Genomic DNA, 19,878 nt, shown 5'->3' on the forward strand with positions numbered 1-19,878 from the left:
GTGTCTAAGAACAAATTATTGCAGGAATTCCCTCCCAAAAGCAAGCTAGACAGCAAACTTTATGGTGATCAAAACAGCACCATAACTGAGGAGCACATCAAGGATAGTCTGGATGGACTGTCCATAGATGAGGTAAGCTATCTCTCGATTGGTTTCTTCGACAATTATGTTTAGAATCGGATCTGTGAACGCTTCACGGATGTAATTGATGAATTTAATCTTCCCAAAAGACAAGTTGTAGCTGAAACACTTTGCTTTTGAATAGGCGATCGAGAAGAACAGGATGTTCATATTAGATCACCATGACGCATTGATGCCATACCTGAGGAGGATAAACACTACTACCACGAAGACTTATGCATCAAGGACTCTGCTTTTCTTGAAAGATGACGGGACTTTGAAGCCTCTTGTAATTGAGTTAAGCTTGCCCCATGAAGAAGGAGATGAATTTGGAGCCATTAGCAAAGTCTACACCCCAGCTGAACATGGCGTTGAAGGCTCCATTTGGGATCTGGCTAAAGCTTATGTGGCTGTTAACGACTCCGGTTACCATCAGCTTATTAGCCATTTCTTGAACACTCATGCTGTGAGTGAGCCATTTGTGATTGCAACAAATAGACAACTCAGCGTGCTTCACCCAATCTATAAACTTTTGGAACCTCACTTCCGTGACACAATGAACATCAATGCGCTCGCTAGGCAGACGCTCATCAATGCTGGTGGAATCCTGGAATCAACGGTTTATCCTGCAAAGTATGCCATGGAAATGTCATCAGTAATTTACAAAAACTGGAATTTCACAGAGCAAGCACTTCCTGAAGACCTGAAGAAGAGGTAAGCCTTAGTTTACTCGTAAAGGCTAATTCATAGTTGTTCATAATTAATTTGCTAGAATCTTAGAACTTGAAATTAAAAAAACCACAGAGAAATGCGTTGGGAACTTAGACTTTGGTTAATTCTGTGATGATGCTGTATTTCATTTCAATGACATGTGCTACCTTGTTTACTCAGAGGAGTGGCAGTGGAGGATCCAAAGTCTCCACATGGTGTTCGCCTGCTGATAGAAGACTATCCATACGCTGTTGATGGGCTAGAGATATGGTCAGCAATCAAAGAATGGGTCAGAGACTATTGCTCTTTCTACTACAAGAATGATGAGATGATTCGAAAGGATTCTGAACTACAATCATGGTGGAAGGAAGTGAGAGAGGAAGGGCATGGTGACCTGAAAGATGCACCCTGGTGGCCTAAGATGCTGACTCGTGAAGAGCTAATAGACTCATGCACCATAATCATATGGGTGGCGTCAGCCCTCCATGCAGCTGTCAATTTTGGTCAGTACCCTTATGCAGGCTACCTTCCCAATCGTCCAACCGTAAGCCGAAGGTTCATGCCCGAGGAAGGTTCTCCTGACTATAAGGAGCTCAAGTCGAACCCTGATAAGGCTTTCTTGAAAACAATCACTGCACAGTTGCAAACACTTCTTGGAATTTCCCTCATAGAAATTCTGTCAAGGCATTCCTCAGATGAGGTGTATCTTGGACAGAGAGACACTCATGAATGGACAGCAGACAAGAAACCATTAGAGGCGTTTGAGAAATTTGGAAAGAAACTGGCAGAAATTGAGGACAAAATGTTATACATGAACAAAGCTGGGAAATGGAAGAATCGGGTCGGTCCAGTCGAGGTGCCATACACTTTGTTGGTTCCTACCAGTGAAGGTGGACTCACTGGAAGGGGAATTCCTAACAGCGTCTCAATCTAAATCTTCTCCATAAGACTATTTATTCTATTCTTACTCATTTGTCGGTATGAAAGCAGCAACTGATTCTTGTTAGCATCTAAGGCACATATGTCCTGATGTAATAAACTCTATAAATAATGCAGAATAAAAGTTGTTCTTTTTTGTCATTTGATTGGAGTTGAATTCACTTAAACAAAAACATTGTACTTGCTGATGGGCTAATTAGCTGACCAAGCAGAGTTTAAAGGGAACTTCCATTTCTTGATTTAAGCGCTCAAAATGCTGACACATTTTCTCTTCCTAAGACAGGAACTACAATTAGAAGCGGATAATTTCCCTTGTAATGATGAAAACTTGTCCTTGTTACTGTTCTAACGTTTTTCCATAGCTTAACCTGTTAGCTAGACTCTCCATTGCAAAAGAGACTCTTGAAATCAGATCCCCCCTCCTTTAACTTGTTGAATGATGCATGAAATGCATGGACAATTGTTCTCTTCATAAAGCCTTGTAAGGCCTGCTTGCATTTTAATCAGCAGAAGCAGAAGGTACTGAACGACATACATTTACTCAATTATAAATGTTCTGACCAAGTACATCCCAGTCCTTTCCCTGCCAGGCTAGCCTGGGGAAGGGAGAAATTTTACAGTCTGAGCTTCCTATCACATTAACTTACTCCTGAGGAAACGTTTCAGGTGTGCTTGTATTTTTATCAAGAAGCAGCTACTCCTGAGTTGCTTTCTATGCTATTAATTTGCTCCTGATAAGAGCCAACATTTCCTTATTACTGTACTTATCACTTAGGGTTCATACCATTAGGGCTAACAGGAGCGAGACATATATTTTCTTAAGTTCAAACACCATCTGTGCCTTGATCTGCCAGGCATGAATTCATCACTTACAAAGTAAATATTAATTTTACTTCCTGCAACATAAGCGAATTTCTAGAGTTTGTGAGAATTAAAACATTAATCCTCTGCTTACTTAAACTATGCATGTGATCTGACATGCATATTTCTTGTTATTGTGCTCATTGTTTAACATTTTGTAAAGGAATTGGAGTAATTCAACAAGAAAATCAATTAATAGATACGCAGACAGATTCAAAAGTTCTTATGTTGACTCAAAAGACAAATTTGTAAAAAACTTTCTTCAGCATCATACTTTTTAATGGAGTTCTCCCTCTCCCTTTCTTCTTTGTAAGTTGTGAACGGATTTTTGTGTGAGAGAGCTCATTCATTAAGGAAACCATTGATCCTTTTCTAATGTAGTAAATAGTCTTCTACATATTAATTCTGTACTTTCCTCTAACTTGCTTAATCTGACGAGGTTGATACAAGCCTATCTCAAGTCAGTTTTGTTTTCTATATATATTTAACTCCGCCAATCCATGACCCGAGCTTCGGGCTTAATGTGATGATAACTAGGCATAAAAGAAGTAAATAATGGCCGGTAAGTCTTAGTCTACTCACAAATTAAAGTCTGATTCGAAGCTGTGTGAACCTCCTCTGTCTTAATTTGTCCTTGATTGCTTCCTTCATTAATTGTCTCAATGCAGGGTCTTCATCAAATTGAATTTGATATGATGAAAATTATCATATTTGATATCTTCAAAATAAAAAAATAAAAAAGCACATGTCATACATGTGGACTTGTAGTACCTGTCCTTGTAAGTAGTAGGCCAGTCTTCACAAGTCCAGTAAAAAGACTAGCAACAGGGCAAATTCAATATGAAAGAGAGACTTTAACAAAACTCATCTTTTTTCCAAGGAAATGCAATGCGGCAAGTGAAGCTTCTCAGTCTTTACCACGTATATATCCCCTCTCTATAAAGACCTTCTCCACTCACCTTAGGTGGCATCACAAGCCAAGCTTTAGTAGATTCTTTTTGTAGCCCAAGAAGAGAGCAACCAGGCAAGAGGGAAAGAAATGTTTCAGAACATTGTTACTGCTATCGCATCATGCTGTGCAGGGGACAGTAAGATGAAGATCAAAGGCACTGTTGTGTTGATGAAGAAGAATGTCTTAGAATTCAATGACTTTCCTGCTTCGGTTCTTGATCGTGGCCATGAGTTGTTAGGCCAAGGAGTCTCTCTGCAAGTCATTAGCGCTGCTAAAAGTGACCCTCCAGGTATATATACAACAGTTCTTTCATCATTTTGTTGCTGGTTCAGTGCTTCATGCATGCCTTTTCAATCCCATGATGTTTTTCTTTTGTTGCTCGATGAAGTTCATTAAGAACACCTAGAGGGCTAGCTAGAATAAGCACCCAAGAGAGGAAATTCATACACAAAGCCAAAGGGGAGAGAGTATAAGCCAAAGAACAAGACAAGCTAGACATACATGAAAAACACAAGAGAAACCTTATCCTGCTCCCCAAGATCAGGATATCATCTTGAGATGCGGCAGTCCATAAACAAAAGAAAAGGATGTAGGCTGCAAATCATGGCTCATTTTTCCACAAGCCAGCTGAGCTTTATACAAATAGAGAATAGGGTCCAGGGGCTGTAGAGCCAGAAGCCTGTACAACTAAACCTAGCTACCAGGCACCCCAAAAGACCACTCAACACCGATCAGCAGCAGATTAGTATCCACAAGGGACACAATCAAATAAATTTTGCAGCAGAAAATTAAAGTTGGGAGACTGGGGATACCAGTTGAAAGATTAAACAAATATATGCTGACAGAAGATGAAGAAATTTATTCTCTGCATTCACAATAATGTTTTACAGTGTACATATATATATGCGTACAACTTGAAAATAGGATAATTGCAGGTATTTGAATTTTAAACTATAACAGATTATTTTTATTCATCTTCTTCCTCTATCTTCCTCTGATCTTTCTCCTATGCTTGATTCTGTTCCTAATTTTGTTGAGGTTGTTATGCTATTCAATACTCTAACACCCCTTCTCAAACTGTGGGGAAGAAGACAGACACACAGTTTGTCTCTTAGAAAGCAATACCGATTTGCAGTATGGCTTTTTGTAAAGACATCGGCAATTTGGTCGTGTTGAGGTATGCTGAATTTGAATAGCATGATTAACCACCTTCTCCTTAACGAAATAGTAGTCAATTTTGATGTGTTTCGTGCGTGAATGAAAGACAGGATTAGAAGCTAATGCAATAGCACTGACATTGTCACACCATAAGCTTGGGGCAGTAGACAACGTTATAATTGATATGTAATTCTTGAAGAAGCATGCGAAGCCAGTACAGTTCAGCAGTTGTATGAGCCATGCTTCTATATTCAGCCTCTGTGCTAGATCGAGAGACAACACTCTGCTTTTTGCTGCACCAAGATATAAGATTAGTGCCAAGAAACACACCATAACCAGTGGTGCTCCGCCTATTATCAGGATTGCCTGCCCAATCAGAGTCACAGTAGGCATGCATTGTGATTGTCCCTGGAGTGTAAAGAAGACCAAACTCGATAGTACCTTTTAGATAGCGTAAGACATGCTTGACAGCTATCCAGTGCAGTTCACGCGGAAAATGCATAAACTGGCATAATTGGTTTACTGAGTAGGAAATATCTGGTCTTGTGATTGTGCAGTATTGAAGAGCCCCTACAACTCGTCGATATTCAGTTGGATTTTCTAACAGTTCACCAGCAGTAGATGGGAGTTTAGAGCCAGAGGATGATGGACAACGGAGAGGCCTTGCACCAAGCATGTAGGTACTGTTGAGCAAATCAGTGATATACTTAGTCTGTCGCAGATGTAAACCAGCTTGGTTCCTAAGTGCTTCAACACCAAGAAAGTAGCTCAATTCACCCAAGTCTTTAATTGGAAACACATTCTGTAGTTGATCAATAAAATAATGAACTGCTTGATGTCGGATCCTGTGATTATTATATCATCAACGTATACTAACACAAAAACACGTAAAGTGTCAGAATTGTATGTAAACAATGAATAATCCATCTTGGATTCTAAAAAACCAAAGTCAATCAGTTGTTGTGAGAGACGTTTGAACCAAGCTCGAGGAGCTTGTTTGAGGCCATAAATAGACTTGTGTAGATAGCATACATGATTAGGAAAGGTTTGATCTTCATAACCTTTTGGTTGTTTCATATATACTTCTTCATCTAGAATACCATGCAGAAAGGCATTGGAAACATCCAATTGCCGAATATTCCATTTGAACGAGACTACAAGAGAGAGGATTGACCTGATGGTAGTAGGCTTCACTACTGGGGAAAAAGTATCAAAGTAATCAATACAAGGAATTTGTTCAAACCCCTTAGCTACAAGTCTTGCTTTGTAGCGATCAATACTGCCATCAAGATGTCTTTTAAGCTTATACACCCATTTATTTCTGACAACATGTGTATGTAAAGGTCTAGGACAGAGAGACCATGTGTTATTTGCCAGTAACGCATTAAATTCACGTCGCATTGCTACTTTCCAATGTCGATTGGATACTGCCTTTGTGAAATCAGATTCAATGACTATACTGGATAAAACTCGTAGAGGATGTCGAGTAGAATAAAAAGTTTTAAAACCAGGAAACTCTTTAGGCTTAAGACTTCCTGTTTTGGATCTGGTAACCATCTGTCTAGGCAGTACTGGGGACATTGCAGGAGAGGAACTAGGATCAGTTAACGACACATGATTTGTGGAAGAAGGCAGTACTGGGGAAGGCAGTATTGGGGACATGGCAGGACAGGAACTAGGATCAGATAATGACACATGATTTGTGGAAGAAGGTGTAGGAATTGGAGTTTCAATTGCAGAAGGTTGCAAGGGTGGACTTTCAGTGTAAGGAGGACTTTCGGTAGCAGAAGAGTTTGTTGGTATAACAGGTGGAGTAAAATTGAAATGTTGTGCATGAGAAATTAAAGGAACTATATTGAAAGAAAGAGTAGTACCTGAAGACTGGTTGCTCGCAGGAGTGGTAGAAGAGTGACTTTTATCCAAGTGAGGGAAAATATCTTCATCAAAAACAACATGCCTGGAGATAAACACCCTACCTGTAGCAAAATCTAAACAACGATAACCTTTTTGTTGATTTGAGTACCCTAAGAAAATACATTGCTTGCTTCTGAAAGCTAACTTATGTTTTTCATATGGTCTGCGATAAGGATAGCATGCACAACCAAATGTGCGCAAATCAGAGTATCGCGGCATAGTTTTGTGGAGTACAAAGTATGGTGTTATATTATTAAGGACTTTTGTTGGTAAACGATTTATCAGGTATACTGAAGTTAAGAAGGCATCTACCCAATAACAGTTTGGAAGGCAGGCTTGTGCTAATAGGGTCAATCCTATTTCTTGAATATGTCGATGTTTACGTTCAACAATTCCATTTTGTAGGGATGTATAGGGACATGTCAAGCGATGAAATATTCCATGTTCAGCTAAAAAATTTTGAAACTCTATTGATAAGTATTCTCCACCATTTTCAGATTGTAGTTGTTGAATTGTGCAGGAGAATAGATTTTCAACAAAAACTTTATATTGTTGAAATATGGAAAAGACATCACTTTTGAAACGTATAGGATACATCCATGTAAAACGAATGAAATCATCAATGAATAAAACGTAATATCGATATCCCCCTGCTGAAGGAACATGAGATATCCAGACATCAATGTGAATCAAGGCTAAAGGTCTAGCTGATTGTCTTGGAGAATCACTAAAAGGTAGCTTTTTAGCTTTCCCTAACTGGCAGGAAGAACAAACACTAGGCTTGCTAGGTGAATCTTTTATTTGCAGGAAAGAAGATAAATAGTTTAGAGTGGAGTTAGAAGGATGACCAAGGCATTTATACCATTGATCCCTAGTGGCTTTTATCCCTAATTTAGAAGTAAAACAACGAAATTTGTTGGTGCAACTCTTATTCCCATTGATTGGATAAAGGCCATTCTCAACCAGCCCTTGGAGCAGCAGTCGTCTGGTCTTGTTTTCCTTGACAAAAAAAGTAGTTCCAGTAAGTATGAAGTAACAATTACTGTCTAGGCAGAATTGATTAATGGACAACAGATTAGATGCAGCTTGAGGACAATACAAGACATTATTCAGACGAAAAGAATTATGTGATGTATTTAACAAGGAGGAACCAGTGTTTTGAATCATCAAACCTGAACCATTGCCTACTTGGACAGTATCCATACCATCATAAGGCTGCAGAGTTGTTAAATCTGCTGCATTAGCAGTAATGTGAGCATTAGCCCCACTATCAGTATACCAAGTTTGTTGCTCAGAAGTATTATTGGCTTCAGCAACCACTGCTGACAATTCAGAAGGAGGTGGTCTGCCTTGGAAAGAAAAGTTAAACCGCTGAAAACAATCCAACGCAGCGTGACCATATTTGTCACAGATTTGACATTGTAGTCTGTCATATAAAGGTACATGATCACTATGAGGCTAAATTCTGGAAGTGCCTCGAGATTGTGGTAATGCAGAAGTTTGCTGGAATTTGGCAGGAATAGTTGCAAGTTTCCTTTTTGGATAATGAGATGTTTTTGCAGCAAAGGCAAAACTACGAGTTTGGATTGTAGTGGAAGCTTCAAGTAATGTTTCAAAACTCAGAAGTTCAGATTGAAAATCATCCAGAGACAGATCCTTATCTCTGCAAGCAAAATTATAGGACGTGATAAAGGGTGTATAGGTGCATGGGACGAAGTCCTCCAATTAAAAATGTAATGAAGTCTTGATCATCTACAGGTTTGCCTACAGCAGCAAGTTGGTCAGCCAACTGTTTAGCATCTTCAAGAAATGCAGAACATGGTCGATTGCCTTGAACAAGAGTCTGAAGTTGTTTCTTAAGAAGAGCAATGCGGGATCTTGAGGTAGATGAGAATCTTGCCTGAAGAGAGTCCCAAACTTGTTTGGAAGTCTTTAGATTAAAGACAGTAAAAACTAACTTCTTAGAAATGGAAGCTAGCAGCCAGCTGAGAACACAATTATCCTTTTTGAACCAAATTGCGTAGGCTGGATTAGAATAATTATCTGGAAAAGTTCTGGTTGGTGGCTCTTCAGAACCATCAATCATACCATCCAGATCATGACTGCGAAGAAAAACTTGAAATTGAACACTTCATGGCAGATAATTATGTCCTTCAAGTCTCTGGCTGACTGGTTGTGAATTGAATTGAATTTTTTAGGTGAAGAGAACAGAGGAAGGATTGTGGAATCAGACGAAGTCATGGTTGAGATGAAGAAATAGAGAAAGAGTATATTTGTGTTTAATGTGCGGAAGCTGTGGTAGATCAGGTGTTAACCTATTTTTGCTCTGATACCATGAAAGATTAAACAAATATATGCTGACAGAAGATGAATAAATTTATTCTCTGCATTCACAATAATGTTTTACAGTGTACATATATATATGCGTACAACTTGAAAATACGATAGGTGCAGGTATTTAAATTTTAAACTATTACATATTATCTTTATTCATCTTCTTCTGATCTTCCTCTATCTTTTTCTGATCTTTCTCCTATGCTTGATTCTATTCCTGATTTATTTAAGGTTGTTATGCTATTCAATACTCTAACATCAGTAAATTTGCTAGTGGGGATAACAAAGAATTTTAAATTAGCAGGTTTAAACCCGACAGTGACAAGATTATTATGCTTGATTCTCCATAGTTGACCATTTTCCATGTGTGAACTATAGTCTTCTTTTCACACGTATATGCATCGTTATAATTAATGATATTAAACTGGCCCTGTACGGTCACTCGGTACAAGGCTGTGTCATGAGTCGGAGAATTTAACCTTATCCTATTCAGTGACCTGCTCCAAGACCCGTTTCATGAGTTAGAACAATTTAATTTTTATTATTAAAATAATATAAATTATATTTGTACATCTTACTTAATAATTGTTTAAGCTATTGAGTTGAGGTAATTTTCTGACATGATAATTCAAAATATTATTGTTATTATTTTTAAATTCAAACAATGTTATTTAAAAATAAAATAAAAAAATAAAATTGAGTTTTAACGGGTTGACTCCCATCATAACTATAGACCAGCTTTGGTCGGGCGGGACACCTGTCAGGAGGAGCCGGGCTGGGTATAATGTACATGGTTAGAAGTAAAGCAGGAAAAAATGTAGCTTTTTCATGGAAGTCAGATGAGAGGAACCAAGTATGAGTTCATTTTCTGCTACTTTTTCATGTTTATGCATACATCATGGTAGGGACTAGGAACATTAAGGCTGTGACAACTCTTCATAGTCACTGCTTGTTACTTTATGAGAGTGCATGAAACAAATTTGAAGGCAGAAATTGTTTTTTCCTATGATATTTTTGCCTGTCATAGTTTATACGAAAACATTAAATATATAAGGAGGATATTTTTGCCCGTCATAGCTTTTAGACAAGAAGGATATTTTTGCTGGGGATCTCGAGCTGTGCGTGTTTTCATATGATTTAACTTTTCAGAGGATGTTTGGAAGTGTGATAGCCATTGTTTTTTAAAATGTTTATTATTTTAAAATATATTAAAATAATATTTTTTTTATTTTTTAAAAATTATTGTTTACATCATAACATCAAAATGATATGAAAATATAAAAAATATATTAATAAAAATATAAAAAAAAATTGAACTTTTTTTATAAGCGCTTTCAAAACATAATGCGAAACACTGCATTAGGAGTAGTCACCTGCTTCTGGACGGTCTCTAGAGCGTGTTTGGTAGTGTGGTTGCGGGTGCTTTTCAAATAGCTTTTCGTGCCGAAATACATGCCAATGATGTTTTTTCATTTTTTAAAAATCATTTTTGACATCAGCACATCAAAACGATCCAAAAAGTACAAACCGCACTCAATTTTAGCAAAAAAAATAATTCAAAATTTGATGAAACGCAGTTACAAACGCAATGCCAAACGGTGTCTAAGAGTATGTTAATGATATAAAAAAAATCCTCAAACTTAGTATAATTATTTTCTATATCAATATTTACCCCTAAAACTAATTTAATTTCTCAATTATGACTTTTATAAGAATTACTTAATAGAAAGCATTAAATTTTCAAATGATGTCATGTTTTTACAAAGGAAAAGTACAATTTTGATTGGAAACGTGGATGAAATGTCTTAAGAGATTGAGATTGAGATTTTATGTATAGTTGGAGGGCATTTGTGAAGTTTTCCCTAGCTTGCATGGTGTCCATGATGGCCATATTTATTCCTATGTGGACCCATTCCACCTCATTTCTTATCCCATGGCCTCCATGCTCATGCTTATCATTTGATTTATCAAATAGTTGGTTAATGCAGAGATCTTGTTAGATTTTATGAGATATGGACTTGCTTTACGTACTGTCTGTTAAATGGAGATAACAAAAGTCTTCTTAATTGAACAATTATGCCTGTGAGTGTTCAAATTAAAGGAGGCACGGAAACTAGTATTCTTCTTGCAATTTAATTCCCAAAGTTAACTACGACTACAACCGTCCCTAGTTTTTCTATTTCGATTGCAATAAAACAAGTAAAAAGTAGAGGAACAAAATAAATTAGTAGCTTCATTAATTTCCCTTTTAATTCAAAATCACTCATGATTATCTAAGAACACGTACTTTCATACGTACACATGGATCCTTCAGTTGAGTTCTAAGAAGTCATCTGGACAACGTAATATTATATCTGAGCACAAAGTTTTGATTTGCCTTTCTAAGAACATATAAAGCAAATACTTGTGTTTGTGAAACTTGACAAGCTTATTTATAAAATAAGGTGTTGGTATAATTATTCTTCATTGCCTTGGACAAAATGATTAATTTGTCACAATTCAATGAACCAAATTGCACTGGATTGGTATACTTTCCATATGATGTCATGGGAATTTCAATTCCTATGATTAGGCATGGTTTAATACAACTGGCTGGATAAACAACTGCAATTTACAACATTAATTTCTTTGAAATTAATTTGATTTTTCTTCTCATTTGTTTCTGATAAGGTTATTTTGATCATCTTATCCAATAAACAATTTCTACAAGTTTCATGTTATTCATAATCAAAACGATCAAAATATCATTCATCATCTAACTTAGCTATTCTAGTTTCATTAATATGATATAGTCTACAATGTTATAAATAAAATAATTATTAATTATTTAACTAAAAAATATTTAAAAAATAGAAGCCACCGCAACACCAAATGAATATGTACAATGACACACGGGAATGACCTAATATTTCTTTTTAGATTAACGTGGATATTCGGGTCAACTTGCGCGAACCTCGATTAATCCCACGAGCTTTGAAATTAACAACCATGTAAGTTTTCAGTGACTCTAAAGTTTACGAAACTCGAACTAATCATCTTTAAAAAACCACCCTAAAATCTAACTACTAAAAGTACATCCACCATCTAATATTGATGGAAGAGCGATCTGTTAATTCTACAAGCACAAGCTACCTCTGGAGCTGTTTCAAATCAAATTTCTTACCATTAGATAAGCAACGGCGTCAAAGTTTGGTGAATGAATTAAGCATGCGTGAAAGATGTCATTGTTGATTTTTCTATTTTATTTGTGTTTATGATTCTTTGACGTATGGTTTGGCAGAATTAACTGGCAATTACGTGAGTTAACGCAAACATGCATGCATATATATATATATATATATATATATATATATATATATATATATATATATTGAACATTCAACCTAATTACGTGACACATATATTTACCTTACCATAGGATTAGAAAATTATGTATTTCACAAAATGAAATAATGTAATGTAATTCTCATAAAATAAAATAAAACTTGATTTAATCCTGATAAATATAGTTTAATTGATCAGTCATTGAATTTACTTTCAAAGATCATCAGTTCGAGTCCCATAAATTTCATGGTCATTAAAGGTTTATATGGTTGTTAACTTTAGGATGTCGAGAGATTAGTCGAGATGCACATAAACTGACCTAAATACTCACAATTACAAAATAATAAAAACTTAATTTTAATTTCACCAACGAAACGTGCCATGTTTAATTTCTTGTTATGTAAAAATTAAATAAATAAATTAGAGTTATTGAAACTGGAAGAAATCATAAGCTACTGTGCAGGAAAAAAATAATTAATAAATGCATTCCAAGCTGGAGATATGGTAAAGGAAAACAGGAATTTAATTCAACTTGGAATATATTTAGATCAGGATGGTTTTTTTTTTTTTTGGATAGCATCATGGAAGAGTACATGGTCAAGATAAGAATGCTTTTGTTTGAGAGATCAATTTCTCAACATTGTTGTTTTATTTCAAGTTTTACAAGCTATTAGAATATATAGTAATATTCTCTTGGTTTCTTCCTAAAGCAGCCATGGATATGGTTCTTCATTATATAAAACGTGAAAAGCATATGTAAAATTGCTTCTACTATTTTATGTTGGTGAAGCACACCAGTACACGTAAAAAGAAGGATAAAAAACAGGAATGCTTGTATGAATTCCGAAAGGGCTGCTATACAAGCCACCAAGAATCCTACCATTCTTCATGGAACTTGGAACAAACAATGTGAGAAGCATAACTATTAATCCTGATTGAGAGGTTGATCCGGTGTAAAATCAATGTTACTGATTAGACAAATTAATTTGAATTTATTTATTTATTTTTAAATTTAAAACAACCCCTGAATTATATAAAAAAAATTAATAAATTTTAATGTAATCAACCGAGTCCTAGATTAACCCAAATATTTTAGATCAACTTCACTTATTTTTTTAAAAAAAATTAATTTTAACTAGGTTTCAGATCAACCTGATGGATTGAATGGTTTAGTAACCCTCTACGATTTGTCACTTGATTGCTCCCTTCAACAATTGAACAATGACCTTTTTTAAAAAAAAAATTCTCCTTTGAAATTATTTTTTATATTTCCTCAAATCAAACTGGATTTGATGCACATAATCTAAGTTAATATAATTGAGATCTTCAAAATAAAAAAAGTCCATGTGGGTGCGTGTGTAGTACAAGTCCTTGAAAGAAGTAGGTCAGTCTCCCTTGAATATATCTATCAGAAGACTAGCAATAGGATCATAGCTAAATCATTAAATGAAGAAGAAGACTTTTATCAAAGTGATTTTCATTTTTCTTTAAAAAAGCAAGTGAACAGAACCTGCAATGAAGCTTCCACATGCGTATATTTCACTATAAATACCACCACACAATCATACCTTCCTCTCACAATAATTCCTAACACAAGCAATTGTCTTTATATTCTTTGTTGACGCCAAGAGACGAAGCAAGCAAGAAAAAGAGAGAAAAATGTTGCATAGCATTATTGATGCCATTACAGGTGATCATAGTAATGGTACTAAAAAGATGGTGAAGAAAATCAAAGGGACTGTTGTGCTGATGAAGAAAAATGTTCTGGACTTCAATGATTTCAATGCATCAGTTCTTGATCGTGTTCATGAGTTCTTAGGCCAAAGAGTCTCTCTGCAACTCGTTAGCGCTGTTAACAGTGATCCCTCTGGTGAGTCGTTGATATATATTTCTTTATTTTGTTGCTTTTTCAACCTCGAAAACCATTTTTTGTGGGATAATTTGAGCCTGAACCTCTTCAGGAACCATCTTCTTATGCTTCATTCTCTGTAGTTTACTAGTATCCATGCATGGACGTACTTCACCTTGGATGAAGTAAAGCAAGCAAAATATTTGTAGCGTATCAAGGAAATCAGATAAGAGGAACCAAGATCATGTTCATGATCTGCTTGTTAAAGACTCATCAATTAATTACTTCTTAATGACTTGATTAGGAATGGATCATCACTTTTTAATATATTGTTTGTGCTTGAAAAAAGTAGAAACTTGTGCATAAACACCACAGGGAGCATACAAGTTGATTTGGTAAGGCACGAAACCCACTACTGCTACTTTTTGGACATGTATGGATGATCATGTCGAGGACTAGGGGCATAAAGATTCTGACATTACATATACCTAAATGCAGTGTGCTTAGAGTAAATTTCTAAATCGAAATGAGGCCAAACCAAGTCACGGGCATCACCTCAAGTGGACCTTTTTTTTATTTCGTTTATATAATCTTTGGACCTGCTAATATTTCATAATTAGATATAATTGCCTTTGTAGTAGAGGGGGCATAAGGCTTATCGAGGGACTTGATTGGCTGCTCTTAATTGTAGAATTATAGCTTGATTTAATTATGAAGTAAGGGATTACTCTATTAATTAGTTCTTAACCTGAAGAGAAACCTCATGTTTTATTTATTAATCAAGATAAGGTAAAAATAGTATTTTCAATACATGAACATATGCAGATGCCATATAGTATTTGTCGTCTCATCGAACTCCATGCATTATTTGATAGTGATTTTGAGAAGCATAAATTCACTTACCTTTCAACAAACCGCATGCCACAACCTATACCTCGAAACGAAATTTCATTGCAAGTGAGATATTTTGTGTTGCATGACTCTATATATCCCACCATAATTGTCACATCATTTGTAATTATAATAACAGTAAATGGACCTGCAATTTCCTGAGATTATACTGTAATTAGCTATCTAAAGTGGATTTTGGTGCCTTTTGTAGAGAATGATTTGAAAGGGAAGCTAGGAGAGCCTGCATATTTGGAAGAATGGATTACCACCATCACTTCCTTAACCGCCGGCGAGTCGGCTTTCAAGGTCACCTTTGACTGGGATGAGGAGATTGGAGTTCCAGGGGCATTTCTGATAAGAAACAATCATCACAGTGAATTCTACCTCAAGACTGTCACACTTGAAGATGTTCCTGGCCAAGGCCGAGTCCACTTTGTTTGCAACTCGTGGATTTATCCTACGACGCGTTACAATTATGATCGCGTTTTCTTCACTAACCAGGTAATTATGCACCATAGAAAGCTGAAGGTAGTTGTAAATGTTTTCCTCATGAGCTAACAAATCCTGATACATTTGTATAGAATTATCTGCCGCACGAGACACCTGCACCGCTACGTAAATACAGGGAAGAAGAACTGGTTAAATTGAGAGGAGATGGAAAAGGAGAGCTTAAGGAATGGGACCGCGTTTACGACTATGCTTACTACAATGATTTGGGAGATCCTGACAAGGGTGCAAAGTATGCCCGCCCTGTTCTTGGTGGATCTTCTGAGTACCCTTATCCTCGTAGGGGCAGAACTGGCCGAGCACCAGCAAAATCAGGTCATTACCGGCCCGTTGTGCGTCATCTCGCATTCATGTTATCATCAATGGTTTGTGATTTTATTTTTTGTTCACACTCTTACAATTTCCGTGATCTAAACAGATCCCAACACTGAGAGTAGGCAGCCGCTTCTCATGAGCTTAAACATATATGTTCCAAGAGATGAACGATTCGGTCACCTGAAGATGTCTGACTTCCTTGCTTATGCACTGAAATCCGTCGCTCAATTTATTAGGCCTGAACTGGAAGCTTTATGTGACAGCACCCCTAATGAGTTTGACTCCTTTGATGATGTACTGGATCTCTATGAGGGAGGGTTTAAGCTGCCTGATGGTCCCCTACTAGAAAATCTTACGAAAAACATTCCCGTGGAGATGCTCAAGGAAATTATTCCGACTGATGGAGAAGGCCTTTTCAGATTTCCAAAGCCTCAAGTGATTCAAGGTTTGAACTAATGCATTTAACTCTATGCTTGTGCTGTTCTTAGACTGTCACTTTCTCTTTTTCAGCAACTTAATTGTGATCTATTAATTATACAGAGAGCAATTCTGCTTGGAGGACGGATGAAGAATTCGGTAGAGAAATGCTGTCAGGAGTAAACCCTGTTATCATCCGTCGTCTCGAGGTACACTAAAGCTGCAACAAGTTTTTCTTTCGGCAAAATTTATATTTTTTGTTTTTCTTGTGTCTAAGAACAAATTATTGCAGGAATTCCCTCCCAAAAGCAAGCTAGACAGCAAACTTTATGGTGATCAAAACAGCACCATAACTGAGGAGCACATCAAGGATAGTCTGGATGGACTGTCCATAGATGAGGTAAGCCATCTCTCGACTGGTTTCTTCGACAATTATGTTTAGAATCGGATCTGTGAACGCTTCACGGATGTAATTGATGAATTTAATCTTCCCAAAAGACATGTTGTAGCTGAAACACTTTGCTTCTGAATAGGCGATCGAGAAGAACAGGATGTTCATATTAGATCACCATGATGCATTGATGCCATACCTGAGGAGGATAAACACTACTACCACGAAGACTTATGCATCAAGGACTCTGCTTTTCTTGAAAGATGACGGGACTTTGAAGCCTCTTGTAATTGAGTTAAGCTTGCCCCATGAAGAAGGAGATGAATTTGGAGCCATTAGCAAAGTCTACACCCCAGCTGAACATGGTGTTGAAGGCTCCATTTGGGATCTGGCTAAAGCTTATGTGGCTGTTAACGACTCCGGTTACCATCAGCTTATTAGCCATTTCTTGAACACTCATGCTGTGAGTGAGCCATTTGTGATTGCAACAAATAGACAACTCAGCGTGCTTCACCCAATCTATAAACTTTTGGAACCTCACTTCCGTGACACAATGAACATCAATGCGCTCGCTAGGCAGACGCTCATCAATGCTGGTGGAATCCTGGAATCAACAGTTTATCCTGCAAAGTATGCCATGGAAATGTCATCAGTAATTTACAGAAACTGGAATTTCACAGAGCAAGCACTTCCTGAAGACCTGAAGAAGAGGTAAACCTTAGTTTACTCGTAAAGGCTAATTCATAGTTGTTCATAATTAATTTGCTAGAATCTTAGAACTTGAAATTAAAAAAACCACAGAGAAATGCGTTGGGAACTTAGACTATGGTTAATTCTGTGATGATGCTGTATTTCATTTCAATGACATGTGCTACCTTGTTTACTCAGAGGAGTGGCAGTTGAGGATCCAAAGTCTCCACATGGTGTTCGCCTACTGATAGAAGACTATCCATACGCTGTTGATGGGCTAGAGATATGGTCAGCAATCAAAGAATGGGTCAGAGACTATTGCTCTTTCTACTACAAGAATGATGAGATGATTCAAAAGGATTCTGAACTACAATCATGGTGGAAGGAAGTGAGAGAGGAAGGGCATGGTGACCTGAAAGATGCACCCTGGTGGCCTAAGATGCTGACTCGTGAAGAGCTAATAGACTCATGCACCATAATCATATGGGTGGCATCAGCTCTCCATGCAGCTGTCAATTTTGGTCAGTACCCTTATGCAGGCTACCTTCCCAATCGTCCAACCGTAAGCCGAAGGTTCATGCCCGAGGAAGGCTCTCCTGAATATGAGGAGCTCAAGTCGAACCCTGATAAGGCTTTCTTGAAAACAATCACTGCACAGTTGCAAACACTTCTTGGAATTTCCCTCATAGAAATTCTGTCAAGGCATTCCTCAGATGAGGTGTATCTTGGACAGAGAGACACTCATGAATGGACAGCAGACAAGAAACCATTAGAGGCGTTTGAGAAATTTGGAAAGAAACTGGCAGAAATCGAGGACAAAATGCTAGACATGAACAAAGCTGGGAAATGGAAGAATCGGGTCGGTCCAGTCGAGGTGCCATACACTTTGTTGGTTCCTACCAGTGAAGGTGGACTCACTGGAAGGGGAATTCCTAACAGCGTCTCACTCTAAATCTTCTCCATAAGACTATTTATTCTATTCTTACTCATTTGTCGGTATGAAAGCAGTAGCTGATTCTTGTTAGCATCCAAGCCACATATGTCCTGATGTAATAAACTCTATAAATAATGCAGAATAAAAGTTGTTCTTTTTTGTCATTTGATTGGAGTTGAATTTACTTAAACAATAACATCGTACTTGCTGATGGGCTAATTAGCTGACCAAGCAGAGTTTAAAGGGAACTTCCATTTCTTGATTTAAGCGCTCAAAATGCTGACACATTTTCTCTTCCCAAGACAGGAACTACAATTATAAGTGGATAATTTTCGTTGTGATGATGAAAACTTGTCCTTGTGTTGGGGAAACTAGGGACAACTAACCGGATCAATTCAGCGGAATACAATTCACAATTCACAAGTCCCAATCCTTTTTTCCTCTTTGTGCAGTAAAAACAGAATCAAACAATGAACAAATATAATGCAACAATCACACAAATCAACACCAAGATTTTTACGTGGAAAACCCGATGCGGGAAAAACCACGGGACCGGAGTCCACCTAAAAACTTCCACTATCACAAATAATGGGTTCACAATTGTTCTTCCTCAGATTCAACTAAGGGCTACAACATATATATCATCAAGAACAACTTATTCTCGGATTACAACAAGATTAAAGAGAGTAATGTTAGAGAAAAGCTCACAACACTGACAGCCCCGTTTTCTGTCAAAACGACCAGCTTCCACACCACCAATCTTCAATCCAACCGTTAGAATGAAGAGTAACGTGTCTAGAAGCTGCTGTCCAAATCTCAGTCCGATCCAACGGTGAACGAACTGGAAATCGAAGAAAGAAGACAGACTGCTCTGCTGCCTCCTCTTCTTTCTTTCTCTCGGTTTTTCTCTGCTCTCTCGTTCAAATTTTTGCTACTACCATCTACAGTAACCGTTTCATTTAATTTAAACCAAAGAGGCAGCCAGCTGCCTCCTTAATTAATGTGGTGGTCCCCCTATCACATGGTGCGGGACCACACAACAAATCTCCCCCTCACGCACCATGTGAGGAATTCGCCATACTGGCGATCAACATGTAAGCTTCAATTTAGGAGGCTCTGACAAGCCTGCCTCCCTTCTGCAAAACTCAAACTTCTCTCTCGGTAGAGGTTTGGTCATCATGTCTGACACGTTGTTATCGGTATGGATCTTCTCAACAACAAATGACTTCATCTCCATAGCATCTCGAATCCATTGATATCTAACCTCAATGTGCTTTGATCGAGAGTGAAAAGTAGGATGCTTACTGAGATGGATTGCACTTTGACTGTCACAAGTGCAACACAAAGTTCTCTTGAACTAGGCCAAGTTCATGTAGGAACTTCTTCATCCATAACAACTCTTTGCCCCCTTCAGTAAGAGCAATATATTCAGCCTCTGTAGTGGATAATGCCACACATTTTTGCAACCTTGATTGCCATGAGACTGCTCCCCCTGCAAACTTCATCAAGTATCCTGATGTGGACTTTCTAGAATCAACATCACCAGCCATATCTGCATCTGTGTATCCATC

The 19,878-nt window shown here is 37.4% G+C and overlaps 2 protein-coding genes and 2 long non-coding RNA genes across 8 annotated transcripts in view; 3 read left to right on the top strand and 1 right to left on the bottom strand.

Annotated features, from left to right (window-relative positions):
• LOC127905324 (uncharacterized) overlaps window positions 1-18,067 on the bottom strand; it is a 26,966-nt gene extending 8,899 nt beyond the window's left edge. The window contains exons 1-2 of the long non-coding RNA XR_008059234.1: window positions 17,918-18,067; window positions 1,226-1,357 (exon numbers count right to left, since the gene is read on the bottom strand). This is a non-coding gene — a long non-coding RNA (uncharacterized LOC127905324). The remainder of the gene's footprint in view (window positions 1-1,225; window positions 1,358-17,917) is intronic.
• The window catches only part of LOC18098782 (probable linoleate 9S-lipoxygenase 5), a 38,084-nt gene that overhangs the window by 6,670 nt on the left and 11,536 nt on the right, over window positions 1-19,878 (top strand). For 2 of the 5 annotated variants that reach the window (XM_024601439.2, XM_052452925.1), the window contains exon 1: window positions 3,589-3,872. The exons of 1 other annotated variant lie outside the window; for it this stretch is intronic. In XM_024601439.2, coding sequence (XP_024457207.2) covers window positions 3,671-3,872 — 202 coding nt within the window. In that variant the 5' untranslated portion in view covers window positions 3,589-3,670. 2 more of the 5 variants (XM_024601437.2, XM_052452924.1) reach the window with 2 other exon arrangements.
• On the top strand, window positions 3,879-5,595 carry LOC127905326 (uncharacterized). Its single transcript, XR_008059236.1, has 2 exons — window positions 3,879-5,194; window positions 5,299-5,595. It is a non-coding gene; the product is annotated as an uncharacterized LOC127905326 (long non-coding RNA).
• On the top strand, window positions 13,898-18,471 carry LOC18098781 (probable linoleate 9S-lipoxygenase 5). Its single transcript, XM_006382532.3, has 8 exons — window positions 13,898-14,183; window positions 15,265-15,554; window positions 15,635-15,875; window positions 15,979-16,320; window positions 16,416-16,501; window positions 16,585-16,692; window positions 16,826-17,394; window positions 17,572-18,471. The coding sequence occupies exons 1-8, from the start codon at window positions 13,973-13,975 to the stop codon at window positions 18,323-18,325; spliced, it is 2,601 nt and encodes an 866-aa protein (XP_006382594.1). The 5' UTR covers window positions 13,898-13,972; the 3' UTR covers window positions 18,326-18,471.

Source organism: Populus trichocarpa, chromosome 5 (assembly GCF_000002775.5).
Source record: "Populus trichocarpa isolate Nisqually-1 chromosome 5, P.trichocarpa_v4.1, whole genome shotgun sequence".
Lineage (NCBI taxonomy): Eukaryota > Viridiplantae > Streptophyta > Magnoliopsida > Malpighiales > Salicaceae > Populus > Populus trichocarpa.